The 23,509-nt window shown below is 42.4% G+C and overlaps 1 protein-coding gene across 1 annotated transcript in view; it reads right to left on the reverse strand.

Moving 5' to 3' along the window:
* Nucleotides 1-8,305: 8,305 nt before the first annotated feature.
* Nucleotides 8,306-23,509, reverse strand: part of Ncaph (non-SMC condensin I complex subunit H) — a 36,786-nt gene continuing 21,582 nt past the window's right edge. Inside the window, exons 11-18 of the mRNA XM_074050223.1 lie at nucleotides 23,239-23,345; nucleotides 22,754-22,876; nucleotides 18,383-18,493; nucleotides 16,693-16,875; nucleotides 15,380-15,496; nucleotides 13,616-13,707; nucleotides 12,995-13,070; nucleotides 8,306-8,847 (exon numbers count right to left, since the gene is read on the reverse strand). Coding sequence (XP_073906324.1) covers nucleotides 8,788-8,847; nucleotides 12,995-13,070; nucleotides 13,616-13,707; nucleotides 15,380-15,496; nucleotides 16,693-16,875; nucleotides 18,383-18,493; nucleotides 22,754-22,876; nucleotides 23,239-23,345 — 869 coding nt within the window. The 3' untranslated portion in view covers nucleotides 8,306-8,787. The remainder of the gene's footprint in view (nucleotides 8,848-12,994; nucleotides 13,071-13,615; nucleotides 13,708-15,379; nucleotides 15,497-16,692; nucleotides 16,876-18,382; nucleotides 18,494-22,753; nucleotides 22,877-23,238; nucleotides 23,346-23,509) is intronic.

Raw genomic sequence — 23,509 nt, forward strand, 5'->3', positions numbered from 1 at the left:
TATTTTTCTTTTGGGTAGTACTAGGGCTTGAACTCAGGGCCTCACCCTTAGTAGGCAGGCACTCTACTGCTTGAGCCACTCCACCAGCCCTGGAAAGGAGTTTTTGAGCCTTTCCATTTACCCTATAAAAAAAAAGTTCCTTAATTAACAGCATTTATGATGGCTCCTTGCGTTCTATCTTCTGACTTCTTGTGTTCTATCAAAAGGATGGTAGTTGGTCTTCTGCATCTGCCTAAATCTGCAGTTTACATGGAAAGCATTGAATTCTGTGACTACACTTAAGGAAAACACTGCATCTACCATTTCCTCCAGAGTCACTTAAATTGGATACCTTTGGTACATTGGTGTATTGGTCTGTGGGATTATGGCAAATATTCCATTATTCAGTTAGCTGAAATCACATAACAGGATGAAAAATGCTCTGGCACAGTGCCATGGACATAGTAGGCACTCAGTTAATTCAGTATAATTTTTAAGGGGCCTGAGATCAGCTTTATCTGTGGGATACTAGATAAAGGAATAAGTTACACAAAATTTTCTTTGTGACGCAGGGGTTTGAACTTAGGGTTATGTACTTGCAAAGCAGGTGTTCTGCTTGAGCCACACCTCCAGTCCAACACACAAAATAAATTCATTATTAGTTTTTTTTTCTTTTTTTTTGGTGGTACTGGAGTTTGAACTCAGGGCCCCATGCTTGCTAGGCAGGTGCTCTCCTGCTTGAGCCACTCCACCAGCCCATAAATCAATTATAGAGTTTCATATTCTTCTGGTACATTGTTCTGAGAAATGGTGGCTAATTTAGAGCATTAGCTAGAATTCACAAAATCTCAGCAAATAAATTGTCAAAGACCCAAAGGCCTCTCTATTTACTCTGAGTCATTGGTTTCTCAGATGGGACTATGGAATATGAAGCAGTGTCTTTCAGTGCATGCTGTTTCTGGGTTCGTCTGCCTTACATAATTGTATAAAGCCCTTTGCTTTTCTTTGTGTTAAGGGGGATCTGCCTCTAAGTAAAAAGGATTGTGTTTTTTCCTGTAGTTGTCTTTTAGATCACTATACAACAGGTTTCTTAACCTGGCACTAGTATAACTATGATAGCTGAAAAGGAACTAATGCATTTCGTGGTTAGTATGAACAAGAATGAGAGAAATTTATGATGTTTAGATCAAAACGAATTACTCAATTACAAAAGAGAAACTGGAACAGGATATAGTGTCAGATTCTTCTAATACGTGTTTCATGGCATGATGTCACATAAAGAAAATCTTTTTGAAGTTAGAAATCTTTTACTGATCCCCAACTATTTGATAGCAAAGTGCTTATTTGTAGACAATAGGGGGGAAAAAAACCACTGGAGTGGTTTTAGGACAGAAAGGGGAATTGGGGATAAATGTGAATAAATATGTTAATAAAATGGGAGAAGGATTTCGTGTGTAACAACAATGAAAAGTCAGTCAATTAAAAAAGATCTCTTGGGCTGGAGGCATGGCTTATGTAACCCTTAACCTAAGACAGCAATTTGAATGTGTTTCCAACATAGGTTTACTACAGGAAATGGTCTGGTTAATATTTAATCAAAAATTTTGTTTATGTTTTACAGTTTAAACTATGCTGTTATAATTCATAATATTTAACCCATAGACTATGACATTATTGACTTTGGTATAATTAACCCAACCAATATAAAAATTACATAGAATCTCCAGGAGTAGATAAGTTATTTCTTTCTTGCAGGTTTTTGTGAAAACTTTAAAAATAAGTTATTAGACTCACCATGCAAAACCTCTCTTTCTGGTTTATTTATTTATTTATTTCAGTGCTGGGGATTGAACCCAGGGTTTTAGGCCCACTAGGAAAATACCACTTAAGATATGCCCCTAGCCCTTTTATTTTTATTTTGCTATTAAGATAGAGTCTTTTAAAAAAAATAAATTTTAAAGGCTGGTAGAGTGGCTCAAGTGGTAGAGCACCAGCCTAGCAAGTGTGAGGTCCTGAGTTCAAACTCCAGTACTGGAAAAAAAAATGCAGAGGAAGAGGAAATATGAATGGCCTTTTTATCATAAGTATTTTTATTTAAATTGTCAATTATTTTTATTGTGGTATATATACATATATATATAAAACAAAATTGTCGAAGTTTAAGGTGCACAGTGCAGTACACTCACAGTGTTGTGTAACCATGGCTATACAGTTTTAGAGGGGTTTTTTTTGGTGGTACTGGGGTTTGAACTCGGGACCTCAGGCTTGCTAAGCAGGTGCTCTACCATTTGACCCACTCCTCCTGGCCAAATTTTAGAAGTTTTTCTTTCCAAACTGAAGTTATGTAGCTATTAAACAGTAACTCCCTATTTCCCTCCCACTCCAGCTCCTGATAACCACAATTATATTTTCTGTCTCTATGGGTTTGTCTATTCTCAATATTTCATATAAGTGAAATTGCACAATATTTGTCCTCTTTGGCTCATTTCATTGTGCATGCCTTCGAGTCTCATCCACAGTGTAATATGTGTCAGAATTTCATTCTTTTTTATGGCTAAATAACTTTCCATTGCATGTGTAAGTCACATTTTGTTTACCCATTCATCATTCTAGATATTTGGGTTGTTTCCACCTTTGGGCCATTGTGAACAACCCTGCCTTGACCAGTGAGTGTGTAACTATCTGTTCAAGTCCCTCCTTTTCTGGATGTATACTCAGAATTGCTAGATCATGCGGTTTAACACATGAAATGATAGACCCCACTCATAGGAGACATGAGAAAACCCTGGACCACAAAGGCCACTGGGCTGTTAACATCGCTGTAGGTTGTTGGGAGGGGGCCAGCGCAGGCGCAGGGGCTTACTTTTTCACTGTGCACCCTTTTTGAGTCACATTCTGCCGGTCCACGTGCTCCTCCAGATCCGACCTAGGCTGCCCAGTGGGAATAAATGGCGGAGGGCAATGGGGCTCAGGCGATGGCCCCAGATTCCTGGGTGCCCAGCTTCTGCCACTCCTGGCTCACCTCCGCCCTGGGGTGCCCGGCCTCCCAGCTGCGGGAGCGGGCGGTGCGCACTGTTCTGCGCACACCACTGGATCGTGGCCCTAGCTAGGGCGCGCTGGGTGCGGCGCTGCAGCCTGGACGGGGTCTCACTGCGCCTCCTTGATGACAGGGATCGCTGCGGGTCTGGGAGGCCCGCGCCGCCCCGCCCCCTGCCGGCGGCAAGTCGGGCAGCAGGCGGTGGTTCAGGTCTAGGTCCTCGATCCTGTCCTGGACCCTGTGGCATCCCCAGTGCCTGGTCTTTTGCCCCTTCCCATGGCCTTTGCAGACATAAGCGTCTGTCCTGTACTGTAGACACCGTAGCTTTGAGCACCATCTTTCTGTTTGTGTTCAATAAGCATTCGTTAAACCAATCGAAGGAAAGAAATGGTGGGCACACAAGGGACGTTAGTTTCACAGGAGGGAGACTTTGTGAAAGACTTCTGAGTCCCATATACACTGAGCTTCACAAGGTCTGGAGGGGGTGGGAAACTTCTCGGATGATCCTGGTTTTGTTTTCTTCTCCTTCTCCCTCCCCCTCTTGCTAGGCTGGCGTTTTACCACTTGAGCCACTCCACCAGCCCTTTTTTGGGCTGTGTATTTTTGAGATAGGGTCTCCAGAACTATTGGCCTGTACCAGCCTCAAACCTCGATCCTCCCCATCTCAGCCTCACAAGTAGCTAGGATTACAGGGGTGAGCACCCATGCCTGGTTCACTACACATGGTGTAGCAATCTTAATGATAAGTCGTTTGATCACTCTTTTATTCAGCCTTTTTGGTCATATTTTTAAATAAGGTTTTCTAACCTATCAAAAAAGTAACCCAATATTTTAAAATGGATAGATAATATGAACAGGAAATTCCCAGAAAAGCAACCCAAAGGGCCATCAGCCATGAAAAAAAACATGGATCACAGTTTAAAGCCAGCCCAGGCAAACAGTTCTTGAGATCATATCTCAAAAATACCCATCACAAAAAAAGGGCTGGTGGAATGGCTCAAGATGAAGGCCTTGAGTTCACAGGCCAGTACTGCAAAAAACAAAAACAAAAACAAAAAAAACTGATTTTTTTTTTTTTTTGGATGAAACTTAGATGTTGTAACAAAATGTTGTAATGACTTTGGATGCTGTTGGGTTCGCATAGTTCGCCTGCCTGGAAAGCACAAGGCCCCGAGTTCAAACCCTAGTACCAAAAAAGTAAAACAAAAACTATGACTGTCAGGAGGCACTTTATCATTGGGTGTTTTGTGGAGGCTGGCTCGAATTTACAACACTCTTACATAGAAAATGTACTTCCTCTTCTCCAAGACTCCAAAGGTCTCATCCCATTAAACATCAACTGCAATCCAGGTGTCAACATGTCAACCAAAGCAGGTCCACGTGTGGGCACAGTTCTTCAGGCCTGTTTCCTTAAAACAGGTCTGTTTTTCTTTCAGTGGCTCCCGTGTAATTCTTTTGATCTGAAGATCTATGAATCAAAGAGGTGAGTTATCCTGACACCAAACAAAAAATGCAAGTCAGTGGTTTACTGGCCCAATCCTCCAGCAGGGAGCTGGAGAGAGAAAATGTAGCTCTGGTGTTAAAGATGCCAGAGATCAGAGTCCAGAGAAGGGAAGTATCTAGAAGTACAAAGGAGGAACTCCTGGCAGTGTGAGGTCGTGAAGGGACAAGACATGACCCTGAGCATCAGTGGCTGTCCTCTAGGCACAGCCTCTAAGTGACAATGCATGCACATGTGGGGAAAACACCTTGGCCTGGGAAAACAGGAGTCTCTTGAAGGTGAGAGCTGTGCAGGCAAGAGCTGCGCATTTGAGGCTTCTTTATCCTGAGTCCCTTCCCCAAGCAGAGCAGATGGAAAAGAGAAAATGGGGGAGGGCAGGGTCCTAGAAGGAAGTCATGGAGATGGCAAGTCTCATCTCTGCCCACATCCATAGCTAACCACCAAATTTGGCAGGCAGAAGAAAGATGAACGGGGATCAGGGATACAGCCACAGTGGGTAACCATAAGAACAGGTGTCTAAAACTGCATGCGGTGAGGGATTTGAAATTTGAGGTTTGAGTCCAGGCCAATTTACTGCTTACCAGACAAAATCCAAACATTTTCAGAACCCAACAGCATCCAAAGTCGCTACAACATTTTGTTACAACATCTAAATTTCATCCAAAAAATTATTATTGGCAGTACTGAGGATTGAACTCAGGGCCTCTCACTGCTAGGCAAGCCCTCTACCAGCCCCCAGCCCTCTTTCTCTCTCTCTCTTCCTTCCTCCCTCTCTTCCCTCTCTCCTTCCTTCCTTTCTTCCTTCCTTAATCATGCATGCTAAAGCAAACATTCAACCACTGAGCTACATCCCCAGCCCCGTCCCCCACCCCAGCTCTTTTCTGCTTTGGTTATTTTCCAGATAGGGTCTCATGTTTTTGCCCAGAGCTGGCCTCAGATCATGATCCTCCTACCTACAGCCTCCTGTACAGCTGGGTTTGCAGACATGCACCACCACACCTGGTTTATTTGTTGAGATGGGAGAATCACTGACTTTTTGCCTGGACTGGCCTCAAACTGAAATCCTCCTGAACTCTGTTTGTCCTTAGTAGCTGGGATTACAGTCATGAGGCACTGCACCTGGCCCCTCAACCAAAAATTATTAAACTTGCAAAGAAGTATGAGTATTACCTATATTCAGGAAAAAGAGCAATCAGGTGGTGCTGCAAGGTTGCAGGGGTAGGATACAGCAAAGACTTCAGAGTCACTGTTACATGTTCAGTGAGTTTAAAAAATGGTCAAATAGTTGAAGGAAAATTACAGACCATGAAGAAATAAGGAACTGCCTTGGATAATCCCCATTTATGTCTGCTCTCTGGTCTAATCATCAACAATTAAGGCTGGAGGTGTGGCTCAAACTGTAGAGCACCTGCCTAGCAGGTGTGAAGCTCTAAGTTCAAACCCCAGTACCACCCCTCCCAAAAATGTCAATGATTCATTTCACTACACAAATTATAGAAGTTTTAATAAGTGACTTGGTCACACTTGTGTTCAGCCTTTTTAGTCAGGTTTTAAAATAAAGTTTACCGATTAATCTCAGAAAAAAAGAGACAAACCAATTTTTAAAAATGGTTATGTAACATGAATAGTGACTGCAGAATTGCTATTCAGAGGGGGGTTCACTTATAAAGCTGGTAATTCCAGCATTCAGGAGGCCGAGGCAGGACTGCAAGTTTGAGATCAACCTGGGCTACAAAGCAAGTTCAACACCAGCTAAGCCACATAGCAAGACCCTGTCTCAAAAACCCATGGGCTGGAGATGGAGCTCCTCATCCATCTTACCTTACCTAGGCAAGGTAAAGCACTTGCCTAGCATGTACAAGGCCCTAGGTTTGATTCCCAGCACTGCAAAACAACAAAACAAAAACAACAAAACCTTTAAAGAAAGTCCTATTGTTGAATATTCTAATAACTGAAACTTTCTTGCTATATGGGCTTGCCTTGGTGTGTTTGTGCTGCTGTAACAGAATAACATAGGCTGGGTGGCTTATGAATAGAAATTTATTGCTCACAGTTCTGGACACAGATTCCATGTCTGGTGAGAGCTATTTCCTGCTTTATATATGGTGCCTTCTTGCTGTGTCCTCACATGGTGGAAAAGGTGAACAAACTCTCTTGGGCCCTTTTTATAAGGGTTCCAAACCCAGTCACGAGGCTCTACCCTCATGACCTATTTAACTTTGCAAAGTCCCTCCTTCTTAACACTATTGTACTGGGATTAGGTTTCAATATATGAAAGTGTATGTGGGGCGGGGGGAGTGGGGCACTCAGCATTCAGACCACAGTATCCACTTGCTCGGGTTTTCTATTACATGCAGCCAAACTTATTCTAATGGACACAGCGACCATGTAATGAGAGGGAGAAGCAGGGTGCGGGGTGGGGGTGCGGGGGGGCGGATTCATTAAGGAAGCTGGCAGCAGCCTCACCAGTCTTCTTGGCAGCTCAGCCCCAGCCCAGACCCCACTATTAAGCGTAATGTGCTGAGAGATTGGGATTGGCTAGTTTCTCCTCCCAGAGCCAAAAGGTGAGCCAGATCAGCACTTACCTGGCATTTAGGAAACACGGGAGGTTCCAATCCCTGTGAGACAGGGTGTGGGTCCTCCCTTCATGGCACTGCTTTTTATTATCCTATTATTGTTGCACTGGGGATACATTGTGACATTTACAAGTTTTTAAGATGTATCATAGCTGAATTCACCCCCTCCATCTTTCTCTTTATCCCCCTTTCCCCCATTCCTGGAATAGTTTCAGCAGGTCTCAGTTTATTATTTTCACATGAGTACATAGTATCTCACCATATCCTCCCCCCTTCCCACTGGTATCAACCCCCAGACAGGAACTGTTTCACCTTTCTGTTCTCCATTTTTGAAAAAAAGACTTTTTTAAGGTAGCTATACAGGAAGTTTGTGACATTTTCATGTATATATGTATTATAACGGGAACCAGTTCATCCCCTTTTCTCTTTCTACCTTAGTCCCCTTCTTATGTATCACGGCTTTTTCCACTAAAGCATGTTCACAAGACTCCAACCCTCCCAAAGGAGGGTAGGTGATATTTTGGGCACAATTTGGAAAGCTCATTCCTGGGGGGAAAGAATTGTTTAGTATGGTTTGTGGTTTAGGAACAAATTATCAGGAATAATTGCCAACTACATACTCTTGCTGCTTCTGGCCCAACATCCAGGATCTTGACTTGAAAGAGTGATGACAAATATCCTGGCAGAGACCTAAGACCTACCCAGGATAGTTACATGGATTAGCACCTACAATCTTGTCCCAAACTGCAAGCAGTTTGGTCCCCTGTGGGATTATGGGAGGACATTTTACATCTGTGGTTGTGCTGAGTTCTGTGGAGCTGGCTGTCACCAGCACAGCTCCCCATCCAGGAACCCAGTTCCTAGAGGCAGACTACCTGGCTCAAGGCCAGGTCTGACAGTCAGCTAGCCGCTCTTCACCCGCAAGTTACTTCACTTTTGGGTTTGTTTTTCCTCCTTTGTAATATGGAGAGACGCTAAATGAGGTAACCCAGAGAAGGGGTGAATGAGCACTTAAATATTAACTATTATTACTGTCATCACCCTCTAGCAAAATCTATAGGTATTTACACACAGACCCCATGGGAAAACCTGAATTGCCAGCTGGAGCATGAAAGCTTATCCTACCTTACAGGGACATGTGAGCACCCCAGATCGCTGAGGGGAATACCCAGGTCTCAAACTAATACCAAACATCAGGCAGATACTCAAATATTTTGCCAGCCATATCCTCACAATGATTTTATTTTTAAGCATTATATATACATTTCTAGAAGTATGTGTGATGTATTTTATGTACATGGATTAGGGAGCTCTTTAAAGACATTGAATGCCTATAGAAAAGTTATTCTCTGTAAGATTAAAGTGTGGAAAATAACAAAAGTCAGTCTAAAGACTAGAACTACACAGGGATGTAAAGCATGGATACTGATTTTCACAGTGCAGAGCAGGAAGAGGAAGCTCCCCTCTCCTTCTTCTGCCCTCATAGGTGGTCATCAGCACAGAGCCCTTCATCACTCATGGTCAGAGCTTCGGGCTGTAGCATCCAGTCTGTAAAGGCAAGAAGGGATGAGCAACCGACACCAGGGCAGGTGGCTACAGCCTTGCTACAAGCCCTACATCTTCTTCCAGCCAGAGTGGAGACGTCTTGGCCATGAGAAAGATGGGCCTCCTGTTGCCAACTTCTTACAGTAGCTTCAGTCTCCCAGCCTCACAAGAACATCTGAAAGATCCTCCATTCCTTCCAGCTTCAGATTCTGAGGGAAGATCAAGAAACACATGGACTTTGATATATTGAAAATAAAAAGAATAAAATTCTAATTGAGGTGACAAGGTAGTGACTACTAAGAATGGGTTTGTCCAATGATCAGAAAAAAACTAGTATCGCAGAAAATGTAATTTACATGATAAAACTGGTTCCCAGTCCTTGCCAACTGCAGGAAAAAAGGCTAGGGGCCGCCCTTCTCTGGCTCTGGTTCCTGCCACACAGTCTCTGCAAAGGGCCCAAGTGCCGGGCCATCTGTCCTGAGGGAGCTAAGGGAAGCAGAGGAAGACCACCAGGAGCCACAGCACACAAACACTAACCTGTCCATGTGTACCTCTTCCAGGCACCCCCAACAGCACCCCATAACCCTATCCCTCAATATACCACGTCTCCCATTACCGTGCAGCCCCCATCTTCCAACTCTTCTTGTAATACCCACTCTCTATCTTACCCCAATCCCAAGTAGCTGCTTCCCTCAGGGCTGAAAAACCGACAGAGGCCTTTCTTGCCTAAGATACTTGCTTGCCACAACCACCCCTTCCCCTACTTTGCATTGGAGGTGGATGGAATGGGATGGGATGAGTTGGCACTCAACATCCACTCTTCCCTCTTCCTAGTGCACCTACCTTCCTATACAGCTTAGTTGGAGAGCTCAAATCACACTTTGCAGGTTTTCTGCAGCTCAGGTTCTAAAAGTTGTTTAGGGGCTGGGTGCAGCTCAGTGATACAGGGCTTGCTTAACATGTGCAATGTCCTGGATTCCATCCCCAGCACCACAGTGGGGGAAAAAAAGTTGTTTAGGTTTGGCCAATCAGCAGCATACTGCTGGCCATGGAGGCATAGGGCCCCGCATCATCACTGGATCCTCAGCCCCATCACGTTGCATACTTGAGGAGGAGGTCATTACCAGAGTGGCAGATGAATAGAGTCCAGATAGAAATGAAAGACTGGAGAGAAGAAAGGCCAAAGGTCAAGTTCTGGTCTGAAGTTTATAAGAATATTTCCCTTGGTGGCTCTATGCTCTGAGTTATGACAGATCTCTTCAGATATCATGGTAAATGTCAGTCAGTGTTACCAGTCCAATTTTCTCATGGCCTCACTAAAGGTATCCATGCTCAGCCCAACAGGTTATGGGCTGTGGTCATCTCCCATTCTTAAAATGCCAAGAGCTGTGGGGTCCCTTAAGGTGAGACTTGATCCCAGCAAAATGAACAAAGCCTGTACTGTCATTGTGAGAAGAGGAACAGAGCTGGAGCCAGAGCAGTGCAGACCTCGGTGAAGCCTGGAATCGACAAGGCTCCTTAGGTGCTGACCTGGCCCCAGTCTATTTGGGAACCAAGTGAGGGCCACAAAGCTGCTTTCTCACAGGGAAAAGGCAGGTTTCTGCATAGGGATTGGCAAGAGGAAAAACTCCTAATGGTAGGGCCATCTTTACTGCACAGGCCTTCCTGCTCCTAGGGGAGCCTCTCGCCAAAGAAGAATTGGACCTGGGAAATGGAACTAATCGTCACTGCTCCCGACTTTATTAAGCCATAGGTCACAAGCTAGTGTGCAGGAAATCTTGGGCATTTTCACCTGCATCCTGCCTTTGCTACCAGTCCATTAAAATCTAATCAACCGTCCCAAAGCATACTTCAGTGCTTAAACATTACCATGCACCTGTGCCCACCACTCTCACCGGGCCAAGTTCCTGTTCTAGAGAGTGGTTACAGTCTACGCTGGTGGATTTCTCCACTCTTATTCAATATAATGCTGAATTCTTAGCCACAGCAATAAGGCAAGAAAAGAAATAAAAGGGATACAAATAGCAAAGGAAGATGTCAAATTATCTCTATTTGCAGACTATGATACTATTCTTAAAAGAGCCTAAAGACTCTACCAGAAAACCCAGATTTGATAAATAGTTTCAGGAAAGTAGCAGTATACAAAATGAACATACAGGACTGGGGGCATGGCTCAAGTTGTAAAGCACTTGCCTAGAAAGCATGAGGCCTTAGTTCAAACCCCAATAATTCAAAAATCAATCAACCAACCAATTAGTCAATCAATCACCATACAGAAGTCAGTAACTTTCCTATATACCAAAAATGAACATGTTGAAAAAAAAAAATCAGGAAGAATAATCTCATTCACAATAATTTTCCCCCAAAAACTATCTAAGAATAAACCTACCCAAGGATGTGAAAGACTTCTATAATGAAAACTATAAAACACCAAAGAAAGAAATCGAAGAAGACACTAGAAAATGGAAAGACCTCCTGTGTTCATGGATGGACAGAATCAATATTGTGAAAATGGCTATACTATCAAAAGTGATCTATAGATTCAATGTATCCCCCTCAAAGCTTCAATTTTTCACAGAAATAGAAAAAATACATACTAAAATTTATACAAAAGCACAAAAGACCCTGAAGAGCCAAAAGAGGCTTTCCTTTTTGAGTGCTGTGACCAGACTAGAGCAATACTGTGTGCTGTCTATGACTCTGTCTCATCTGCCCTATGGATGCCAGGTGGTCTCAGAGTACCCTGAGCTCTGAGAGACCTTAGAATAAGAATGAGATTATGTCACTACAGGAAAATGGATGGTACTGGAGCTCATCATGTTAAGTGAAACAAACCAGACTCAGAAAGAAAATGTTTTCTTTCATGTGAGGAATCAATCTATCTATCAATCTATCAATCTATCTATCTATCTATTGTCCTTTCTGTTCTTAGTGGTACTGGAGATTGGACCCAGGGCCTCATGCATACTTAACCACTGAGGTACATCCCTAGCTCCAGGAATCTAGATTTTTAAAAATGACATAAAAGTAGGAGGGAGATTATTTGGTAAGAGGAAGGGGACCAGCAGGACTGGAGAGAAGAAAGGGTAATGGGGGAGTAGGGAAGAGTGACTATTATCAAATACATTATATACATGTATGAAAATGTCATAATGAAACCCATTATATGAAGTTGGGATGAGTTGTCATATTCCAGAACACTGCATCTCAGCAAGTGAGCAGCTGGGTAAGTGACAGAAGGGAAAGACAAGAGTGGCAAAGGCCATGTCATATTAACTTTGAATGCCACGGTAAAGTGTTTGGGTTTTCATTGGTGGGAAGCCGTGGTAAGGTTTGAAGGAAGGCAGTGACATGAGCTGACTGACCTAGAGAGATCATTCTGCCTCACTCTTAGTCTTATATTTTTGTTAGAGTACCTGCATTTGAACTTGTTATTTAAAGAAAAAGCTACCTTAGTCACATATAAGAACTGTTATAAAAGTTGTTTTAACACTCACATGGATGTTGTAGTTTTAATCGGTTTTGCTTATAACAGTTCCATAATTCTGGCCAGACAACAGCAAAAAATTTATGTTGAAGCACAATGGTGGCCATGGCACCCCACGAGGGGTGGTGTCACCCACATGCCAAGATAGCCCAGTCCAGTCCTCTACTGCAAATGCCAAAGTCCATGCTGTGGACCAGCTGGCTAGAGACACCACTCACTATCAGATGCCCAGCAGTGCCCAAATGTACCCAAACAAGGGCCGGCTGCCCTCACTGCAGTGCCCTGGTGGACACTGTCTCGGGCAGGATCCTGAGACAATGGGACCCTGTTTGCTTTTTCAGTAACTCCCCAGTTGCTCAGCTGTGGCAAAACCAGGAACTTGCCACAGTGAGACCCAACAGGCCCCTCGGAAACCTTCTTGTGACACACAGCCCTCTTCCCAAGACTTTCCTTTCTGTACTCAGCAGCTCCACTTTCCTGGCTGTTGCCTCCACATTTACTGCTCCCTCTTCCTGCAGTGGTTTTCCTGCCATCCTTACCTCTCTCCTCTCTCATCTGCCATGTGACCCACGTTTTTGTTTGTTCAGTTGGTTTTTTCAGACAGGGTCTCACAATATAGGCTATGCTGACCTCAAACTTATGATCCTCCTGTCTTGGTCTCCTGAGTGCCAGGATGACAGGCATGTGCCACCAAGCAGGACTAAGTCACTGTATTTAAGATATTCTATAGGTCATTTTCACTTGAAACATTTCCACTGTTTGCTGTGTATGAACAGCATGGTAGCCCATGGAAGATCTGATAAAAAGCTCCAATGAGTTGACAGGAATGGGGCATATTCAATCATTCCCACATTTACCCGATGACCTACCTTTTCATTGGCTAAATGCAGGAGACAGGCAAAAGCCAGAGGTATAGAGAGGTTCTGAGCCATGAGCGGTGGCAGGCTGAAAACAAAGAGGCAAGTATTGAGTAGGTCACTGCAATTTGAACAAAGACTCTTTCAACAAGTTTGAATAATGCACAAATATAACAACTAAACTAATGAGAAACAAAGAGATATTTCAGATGCATTTTAAAAACTGGTTTTCCCAGTTTTATAATTGGAAATAACAAAACTCTTATTCCATTCCAGCCACTGGAACAGAGAGAAGTAATTTTTTTGTTTTGCCATTTTGAGGTAGGGTCTTTACATGTATGTATATATATAGTCCAGGCTGGCCTCAAATTCACAGTCCTCCTACCTCAGCCTCCCTAGTGCTGGAATTATAGGTATGTACCACCACTCTTGAATTAGAAGTGCTTCTTAAAAATCACTTATCATGTGAAGAGGAAATAGAGAAATTGCTAGCTATCAATGTACCAATGTTACTTATATAAAACAAGCCACATACAGCAGGTCCATCAATGTTAATCACCCCACTAAAAACTCCTGGCCAGGGCACACAGGACAGTGTGCCCTCCCGCCTGCCCCAAGTTTGTCAGCACATACCTCTTCTGCAGGTCCTTTGTGAGTGCGCTGAGCATCTTCTCATCAGCTGCCTCTTCTGGGGCCACTTGTTTTCCATTTTCACTGTGGTCTGCCTAACAGAAGAAGCGTATCTACAGGTTTGACATGTAAAGCTAGTTCATATTTGAAAGAGAACTTGTCTCAAATAAATAAATAGATATATAGATATATTGATAGATAGATAGATAGACAGATAAATAAGTTAAGCAGAACCCTACCCATCCCAGCTTTTTTTGGTTTGGTTTGTTTTTGAGACAGGGTTTCACTATGTAGCCCATGCTGGCCTCCAACTCGTGATCCACCTGCCTGAGCCTGAGTGCCAGGATTACATGTGTGCGCTACCACAACTAGCTCCTCCCTTTTTGTTTATCTATTTATATTTTTAGGTAGGACCAGGGTTTGAACTCAGGACTTTGTGCTTGCAAAGCAGACACTCTACTGCTTGAACCACACTTCCAGTCCATTTTGCTCTGGTTATTTTGGAGAAAGGATCTAACAATCTATTTGCCTAGGCTGGCCTTGAACCTTGATCCTCCCAATCTCAGACTCCCAAGTAACTAGGATTACAGGCATGAGCCACTGGCATCTGGCACAGCTCCCTCTTTTTTACAAAACACATTTTTGTTACACTTGCATCTCATTCTGTTTCACCTGACAAAACCTTATGGATATGACTGCTATAATTTAATTTGGATCTTAAATGTCCCCTAAAGATTCATGTGTTAAAGAACTAGTCCCCAGTTTCGGGCTATTGGGAGAACTTTAAGAGCTGGATCCTAGTGAGAGGCCTTCAGGCTGTTGGGGGTGTGCCTTTGAAGAGCATTCTGGGACCCCAGTGACTTAGTCTTTCTCTCTTTCACATTCCAGCCGTGAGGTGAGTGATTTGGCTCTACCATGTACTTCTGTCATGATGGGGCCAACCCATCGTGGACTGAAAATGAGAGTCAAAATAAACCTTATCTTTCTGTAAGTTCACTATCTTACGTATTTGTTACAGTAACAGAATGCCGAGTAACATGATGACTAATACTATTATTTTTTCTGCTATATCTAAGACTTCACAGTTTACGGTCCTTAAATCAAGTCATGAATTTTCACTACTGAAACAGCAGAAGGTGTAAGAGTGGGTCAAGTTGTAGAGCTCAGAATACTCCCTGAGCAGGAAGGGCTCAGAGGAGGAAAAGATTTAGTTAAGTGAGCATTCCATCGAACTGGACAGTTAATCAAGGTCTCATCTCATTCTCAAGGAGGGAGAATATGACAGGAGAATTGTTTCCACTACTTTCCTACTGAGAATACATATCTTAAATCAGAACTATTAGATCAAAGGGTTTAAACATTTTATGGCACTTCAGATGTAATTAATAATTACTTTCCAAAAAATTCATATTCCAACTTAAATTACTATGATCAGTAAGTTGGATGGTATTCCAAATTTTCCTCAGTTCAATACTGGAAAACATTATTTAGTTGCTACACTGCTATGTTTTAAAGCGGCACAGAGATGCTTTCACTTGTAGATTTTCATCACCAGCAAGGCTTCATCATGTGCTAGGCACTAGTTTGCCTCCTGTGTCCCCCTTCATGTGACCTGCCCACTCCTCCATTAGGTTCGTTTCACTTATAGGTGAGAAGTCTTCTTTGTGTTCTTAATCGGTCTCTCTACTTTGGGGACAGAGACCACATTGAGGCATTGGTGACCACAGGCATCAGTCTCTCTGCCATATACTGGGCACTGTTACCTACCTCTGCACCTGGGTCTTTTTTGGAGAACTCTGTCAGCAAACTCCACATACTCTGCTTCAACTTCTTCATGTCCATCTTTTTGGCAGTTTTGGCATAATGAATTTCAATTTTATTTACCTGAAATAGGCACAAGACAAAGTAAAACTAAGCAGAAGAAAAATATTTACCATAAATTCGCTGTAAAAACAAAAGTCTGGAGTTGGGATAAAGAAGGAATCCAGTTTCAACCAAGGAGTTACAGAGCTTCCTTTGGATATCCTAAGATGGAATCCCTCATGAAACCTTTTTTTTTTTTTTTGGGGGGGGGGGTAAGGTGGGGGAGGATGGGCCACAGTCTCCTTAGATATCTCAAGCTAACCTAAAACTCACTATGTAGCCCAGACTAGCCTTGAACTCTCAATCTCCCTGCTTCAGCCTTCCATGTGCTGTGATTTCCAATCTTTTTATCTTTCTGCCCTTCCCCTCCTTCTCTTCTCTCTTTTTTTTTTTTTTTTGCAGTACTGAGGTTTGAACCTGATAGGCAGGTGCTCTACCACCTGAGCCATTCCACCAACCTTCCAATTTCTTTCTGATCAGGAGTAATGTACACTAAGGCTAACCTAGAATTCCAGTGTAAGATCTAAGTGGATCAAAGAGTAATGGCACCAAGACTGCCAACTGTAATGGAATATAAACATTTAATGCATAATTTAATATGAACTGAACTGTCAAAGATTTTTCAGGGTCACATAGCTAGCCTCACTGAATTAACATATAAACCTATGAATGAAGCACGCAGCCTTCATTAACATGCTTTGGGTGACCAGTTCACCCCCAGCTAAATTACAAAGATCTTAGGAGCTGGGGGTGTAGCTCAGTGGTACAGACCTTGTCTAGTCCACATGAGGGCCCTGGTTCAATCCCTAGCACTGTAAAAATAAAAATAATAATTAAAAAAAGCTTTATATTTATGTATTTGTTTATTTATTTATTTTTATTGTTGTGCTGGGTGGGGTTACACTGTGGCATTTACAAAAGTTCTTACAACATATCAAATATATCGTAGTTAAATCCACCCCTCCACTATTCTCTTTTAACCCCTATTCCACCTAAAACGTAAGTTTTTAAAAACGATCTCGGAGAGAAGTCAGTTTCACACAAACCTAATTAGCATCAGCTTACTCCTCATAACTCTATTTAAAACATAGTCACTTGGAGAACAACAGGTTAAAACTGAAAAAGAAAAAAGATAGAGCTAGGGGTGACATGACTCTCATATAGTAAGCAAATTAAACAGATTTCAGGCATTATAAGTTCAACTGCTTCATCCTTACCTTATGAGGTTCAGCTACCAGGTTTGACTCCCCATATGTTGTAATATCTGTTTCTTGGTTTTCAGGAGTGTCACCATTTTCCTGTGCTGTCTTAGGTGAATGGCAAGGATCAGATGTGAGATCAAAGGTTTCAACTGGTCCCACAAATAAATTGTCCGACTCTTCATAATCACTGTCAGCAGCCTGGGCAAAGAAATAGCTCTTAAAGTCAATAGAAATTGTCACTGGGTCTTAGAAACATCCTTAAAACAGACTCCAAGTGTACAGAGCATCAGAGAGCATTAAGTGAGTCACACCAGGATGGGTTTCTTCTTTCTTCCTGTTCTATATAAACTCTACTAGGGGCATGTATCTGTTATCAACCTAAGACCTCTAAGGCAGAAGTTAAAAGGAATTCAATAATCAAAATGGACAGTGTTCCATTTGCCTTCTAGACATTTAATAGAAAGTATTCCTGAATACTAGAGACATGACCTGCATCCCTTACCCAAAAAGAGCACAGTAGAAGGGCAGGGGATGTAACTCAGTGGTAGAACACATGCATAGTGTGAGATCCTGAGTTTGATCCCTAGTCCCCCCAAAAAGCACAGGAGATTCCAGAAGTCATCTAGTTGGCAGCAGGGGTACTGTCTAGGAGCTGGTGAGAAAGTCATTCTCAGAACCAAGCCTAGAGTGAATGGATCAGAATCTTGGGCCAGGATAGGTGTGGGTGGGGAGGACTCAGCTTTTTGACAAGACTCTTTGGGTGATTGTTATGCACACTAAAGTTTGAGGAGTACTTGTCAAGAAAACCCAGACTGGATTTTCACTAAAATATAATAGCCTACCTCTCCTCCAAGTAAAAAAGAATAAGGTGAACAAATTATTCTTCCAGTTCTTTTCCCTCTCCCCACCTACAGGGGCACAGGAGGCCTAGATTCCTTTCTGTTACTTATATTTGCTGTCTCTTTAGTAGACTCACTAAGGAGAAATGGAAATTATTTAATCCAAACCAAGATCTAAATATGGGACTTGGCTTGTACAAGTTCACAACAAGCTCACCATGTCAGAACTAAGTTAGAAGCTTAGTCTCCTGAGATATATCTGAAGGCTTTTTTTTTTTTTGTGGTACTGGGGCTTGAACTTAGGGCCTTCACCTTAAGCCACTCCACTAGCCCTTTTTTCTTGTGAAGGGTTTTTTCGAGACAGGGTCTCACAAACTATTTGCCTAGGCTGGCTTTGAACCACGATCCTCCTGATCTCTGCCTCCTGAGTAGCCAGGATTATAGACGTGAGCCACTGGCACACGGCTCTAAAGACTTTTTTTGCCCCCATCACCTAGACCACATCACCTTCACACGTCTTTGTGTTTGCCTCCCAACCAAAATACTAGCTCCCAAGAGCAGAAAGTGCATTCCTTTCATATTCCTCTGAAATCCCAAAGTAGACAAGACTGATGCTGTGAAGTACAGGTTAAAGACTCCATCCATATACTGACTCATTTCCCAGAAAGTATCCATCACTTCTGTATACAGGGTAGAAGTAAGGCAGGCCCCAACTAAGCTGTTTTTTCAGCTCTACAGACTATGCATCCAGAAAACCCCCATCAGGCTCAGAATTCCTAGAGTTTTCTGCCATATGGAAAGGAAGACAGGAAGCAGGGATAAAGACATCCTCCACTTAGAAGAGATGACAAGACTCTTCTCTTTACCTGTAGTCCAGGGCAAAAATTGGAGGTGTCATTAGGGTTGTTGTAGTCATAGTCTTCAATTTCTTCATAATGCTCAGTCTCTGCTTTCTGGCCTTGGGCCATCTTAAGAAACTAGAATAAAGGAAAGAACAAATGCAAAAAGCAATTTCTAGAAAAGCATGTGAATGAGTTTGGAGGGAAAAAAAAATATAGCTTGGTTTTTTTGCTCAATCTCCTCCCAGCATTACCTGACGTTAGAGCTAGAAGGACTCTCTCTGACAGGTTATTTAGTCCAGCCAACTCTCAATTGCACAGAGCAAACCCAGGGCAGCAGGGCTCAGAGCCTCCACTCATACCAAATCAACCAGAACAGCTCCACTTCTGATTTGCAATTGTGTCTTCTAAATAGTTTTATTTGGGGGAGGAGAACAAAAGGGTTCTTCACTAAAAACAAAAGTTGGAAACCCCTTCTATAACTTTCTTAAAATCAACTTCTTGCACTTGAACAATTCTGATAAAAAACCCATTACCATTACAAACAGCCTGTTTCATTCCTGAGGTGGGAAGGTGGGGCAAGCATTATTCCCTAAGCAGCAATAGTAGCATCCTAATTACTTCCATGGGCCCTCATTTTGTATTGTAGATGTAGAGCATCACAGAACTATGCTTCCTCTTTTGGGAATACTTGGTGACCATAATCCTTCAAATATTTGCAGGTTTTATACCAGTGATTTGTATCTGGATGTGTGTCTCTGAGGTGGGGGAAATGCAGTCAGAAGTATGGCTCACTTTACAAGACTACCTTGACTATTTTAATTCAAAACTAACTCCCCTAAACTCACAGTGCTTTTATAATACAAATCCAAAAATATTAAACAAATATCTGAGTTAAAAAACAGGTGCTTCTCAACGTTTTTCTACTATTTGTCAAGTTCCTCGCCATTTAGAACACTCCCCCAAGTAGTGTGGGCATATGCTAACTTGTCCCTAGCCAAACTTATAGTGTTTACTAGTCCTTTTCCTGGTGTGACTCTGTGGGAAGGATGAGGGCTTTCCAGCTCCTGCTGCCTGGCTGTCCTGCCTCAAACAGGGAAATTATTCCTGAGGATAAGCAGGAACACAAGTTCTTTTCTCTATAACAAACAGCTATGGGAAAAACACACACATACACACACACACACACACACAGAAACAAAAACACCAGGCACCACCACTTTCAATTTTGAATATGGAAATTAATACCTAGGCCACTGTGATGGTAGATCTTGATTGTCAACTTGATAGGACACCTGTACACCCATGTTTCTTGCAGCACTATTCACAATAGCTAAGCTATGGAAACAGCCAAGATGTCCCACTACTGATGAATGGATTAAGAAAATGTGGTATTTATATGCAATGGAATTTTATTTAGCCATAAAGAGTGAAATTTTGTTGTTTGCAGGTAAATGGACAGATCTGGAGAACATCATCTTAAGTGAAGTTAGCCAGGTTCAGAAGGCCAAAGGCCCCATGTTTTCTCTCACATGTGGAATATAGACCCAATACAAATATAATACAGACTTATACAAATATAAGGAATATTATGAAAAACAAGTCATGCTAAGGGGAGGACACATACGAGACAGGGAGGGTAAAGGAGGAAGTTCAGAAGGTGAGTATGGTTGGTGTACTTCCTATACAAGAATGAACATAGAATTTTTACACTTGTTGAAATCACCATAAGGGGAGTAAGACAGAAAGAAGAAAAACAGAGAGGATAAAGCAATTCAGGTTGTAATACACACATACATGGGAATGTCACAGTGAGAACCCTGTATAGCTATCTTTATAAAGAAAAACAGAGAACAAAAGGGCAAAGCAGCCCTGTCTGGTGGCACCAGTGGAGAGGGAAGGATACAGGGAAAGGTGGGGGAGGGGGTGTGGTGTGGTGGAAATACTGTGTACACGTGTAAATGGAAAACGAGACCTGCTGAAACTAATCCAGGGATGGGGGAAGGTGAAATAAAGAGTAGGGGAGGGGGAAACAAAGAATGACGGAGGGGGTGAAGTCAAGTGATATATTGTAAGAACTCTTGTAAACGTCACAATGTCCCCCTACTACAACAAATAAAAATAAATAAAAAAGGAAGAAAAAAAGAAGCCACCCATAAGATAAGTAAAGCATCCCTCTTGGTGTCTGTAAGAGCACTTCCAGAGACAATCAGATCATGAGAGCTCTGACTTATGAATGGTTTGATCCCTTAATGGACTCAAAATTTGAATAGACTATTGGGAAATAGTAGGACTATACAAGGTGGGTCTCGTTGGAGGAAATATGTCACTGCAGAGTGCCTGTGAAGGGTATATCTTACCCTGGCTCTTTTCTGTCTCCCCCTCTCTGTTTCCTGGCCACCGTGAGATAAGCAGCAATGTTCCACTCTGTTCTTCCATTGTGATGTTGTCTCACGAAAGGCCCAGAAACAATGCGGCCAGTCGGCCATGGACTGTAGCTTCTGATATCATGAGCCCAAATAAATCCGTTTTTCTTTTAAATTGTTTCTCTCAGGTATTTGTCACAGCAACAAAAAAGTGACTAATGTAGTCAGTTACATTAGTAAAAGATTCAAAATAAGGGCTGGAGGGAGGATAGCTTGTGGCCACAGACAGCAATTCTAACAGGAAATTCTACCAAGAGGCTTTACTATACAGCAGCAAGGGTTGCAGAAAGCGTGCTACCCCCTTCCTTGCTCTGCTATTCTCCTGCAGGCTTCTCTGTGTAATCTGACCAGAGCAGGTTCCTACTGGGACCCAACCAATGTTGACCATAGCTATAACTTCCACTACTGCTTCTGTGTTTGTCAGAGCATTTCTGTTAAGTGAAGGATACTGACTAGAAAGAAAAATATTATCAGTTAAGTTTACAAAAACAGAATGTGAGATATCAGTGAATTCAAGGAAACATATACCTTATCCTTAAGAAATTGACAAAATAGGCAAAATAACATCACAAGAGTAGGACAACAGAGCTGGGAATGTAATCTCAGATACAGAGCATTTGCCTAGTGTGCATAAGTCCCTGGGTTTGATGTCCAGCACTGCACTGCCCAAAAAAAAAGGAAGAGGAGGAGGAAAGAACTAAGATTTTTTTTTGATACCTCACCTCAACTAAATTCACTTACCCCTTGGGTTTTAGCACCGAGCTTCTAGCACTCAAGCCCAGGGAAGGTGCTTCCAAGTCTTTGGTATATTTATCCTATAAACTTCTCCTTTATCTTTGCCTCATCCATCTGATCTCCTAAGAGATCTCCCTTGGTTAATATATATCCCTCCTTGAACTCTCTTTAAAGGTGCTGCCTGACAATCACACTACCATGGAGGGGGTGCTGTTTTCTAGCTCCCTTCCTTGTTGGAGCGAGCTTTATCTCTCTTGCTCCTGGTTATTACTAAACCTAACCGGGCTTAACTGGGGGCGACTGGAGATTCACAAAAGACATAGGATAGACAGACAGATAGAAAGTTGGGTCAGGTGTGTTGGGCACTCAGGTGGAGACACCCAACCCTCACTGCTTCTTTTCTCTATTTTTATTCTTTAAGGCCTTACTCCTTGCAATTTTTTAAAACCTTCCTTCTAAAGTCTTCTTTAAAACTTTGCTTAAAACCTCTTTCCTGAGACTTGCACTGTCCCAAGAAAGTCTTTTGCCCCCAGGCTTGCAGCTTTTCTTTAGCATTCTCTCTTTAGCTTTCTTAAAGCCTCGGTGCTCAGACTTGCAAAGTCTCGGTCCTCTGTCTTGCACTGTCCCATGTTCTCTTTGGCTTTTCTTTAGCTTCTAAAGGCTATGTTAAAATTCTTTCTTTGGCTTAGTTTTCTAAGGCCTATGTTAAAGTTCTCGGTGCAGACTTTCTATCAACCTCTCTTTAGCCATACTTTTCCCTTCAGCAACTTCCCTTTAGCAATTCTTTTCCCTTCAGTAATTCTTTTCCCTTCCAAAAGCTTCCCAACACCAAAAAGCCCAAAGCAAAAGAACCAAGCCAAAGCCCAAAAAACCCTCCAAAGCAAAAGCCAAAGGCAAAAAGCAAAACCCCAAGCCCTCCTTCAGGGGCCTTTTATAAACATCAGCAAACAGGGTGGAGCAGAGGCTCTGGGGAGGGTCGTGACATTGTAACAGGAGAAACCTGCGTTCCTGCTTCTCTGAAGCCAAGCTTAGGAGGTGCAGCTGTTCTGCTTTTTCTGTTTCATGGCTGGGGCTGTGCCTATCTCAGCCTACAGGTAAAAGCAATTAAGCCTCATCTCACCTTGCTTGTGTCCAGTTCTTATAGGCTTTTCATAATCTGTTCTGCATACTACCAGTCATTGATATGGCACATGCCATCAACTTGATAACAAGAGCAGTATGAGAAGGACAGAATTACCCTTAAGCCTGGTTTGAGATGAAGCTCTACAAGAGTATCGATCTCATAGTGGAAATCTGTAGGAAGAGTGGTGGCTCTCCAATTCTGGCTCTCCAAAGTAGACTTAGTGAGAACAGTAGCAGCCTATTTAAAAAAAAAAAAAGTTTTTAATAACATTTTTAGTAACAATGGTTAAAATACCTTTTGTTTGTTTTTGAAAGGCGCTTAGGAAAGGTTTCAGGAACCTTCATCTATCATCGGAGACCCCATGGTTCTGTGTAATGTGATTTTGCTAGACATTATGCTCCTTTATTGTAATTTGATTTTTCCTGCTATTGAGTTTAGGACTATTTCTCAGCGGTCCCTTTAGGGAATGAACGAGAATAAGACTGTCCACTTAGTCCATCAATTAAATTTACAATGAATTTTCAAAATCCCATCTAAAAGAAAAAGAGAAATGCAAAGAGTAATTTTAAAAAGCAGAGGCTAATAAACCCAAAACAAACCTTTGTTTTCTGAAAATATACATCAAAGTCAATATCATCATCAAAGTTAATTTCAAAGTCTTTCTTTGCACTCTTCTTCTTGTTCTCTGATTGGGAGGTAGCATCTTCTGCAGAAATGAACAAAGAAGACAAAGCCGTTCAACTCTGAGAGCTAAATTATTTCCTCATCTCACAAGATCTAGACAGCCTCATCAACCACAAGGTAGTATTTGCAGCTGAGCATCTCAACAGTTGGCAGAATTCTAAATCACACACCTCACTTTCATCCTCA

This window comes from Castor canadensis, chromosome 12, assembly GCF_047511655.1.
Source record: "Castor canadensis chromosome 12, mCasCan1.hap1v2, whole genome shotgun sequence".
NCBI lineage: Eukaryota > Metazoa > Chordata > Mammalia > Rodentia > Castoridae > Castor > Castor canadensis.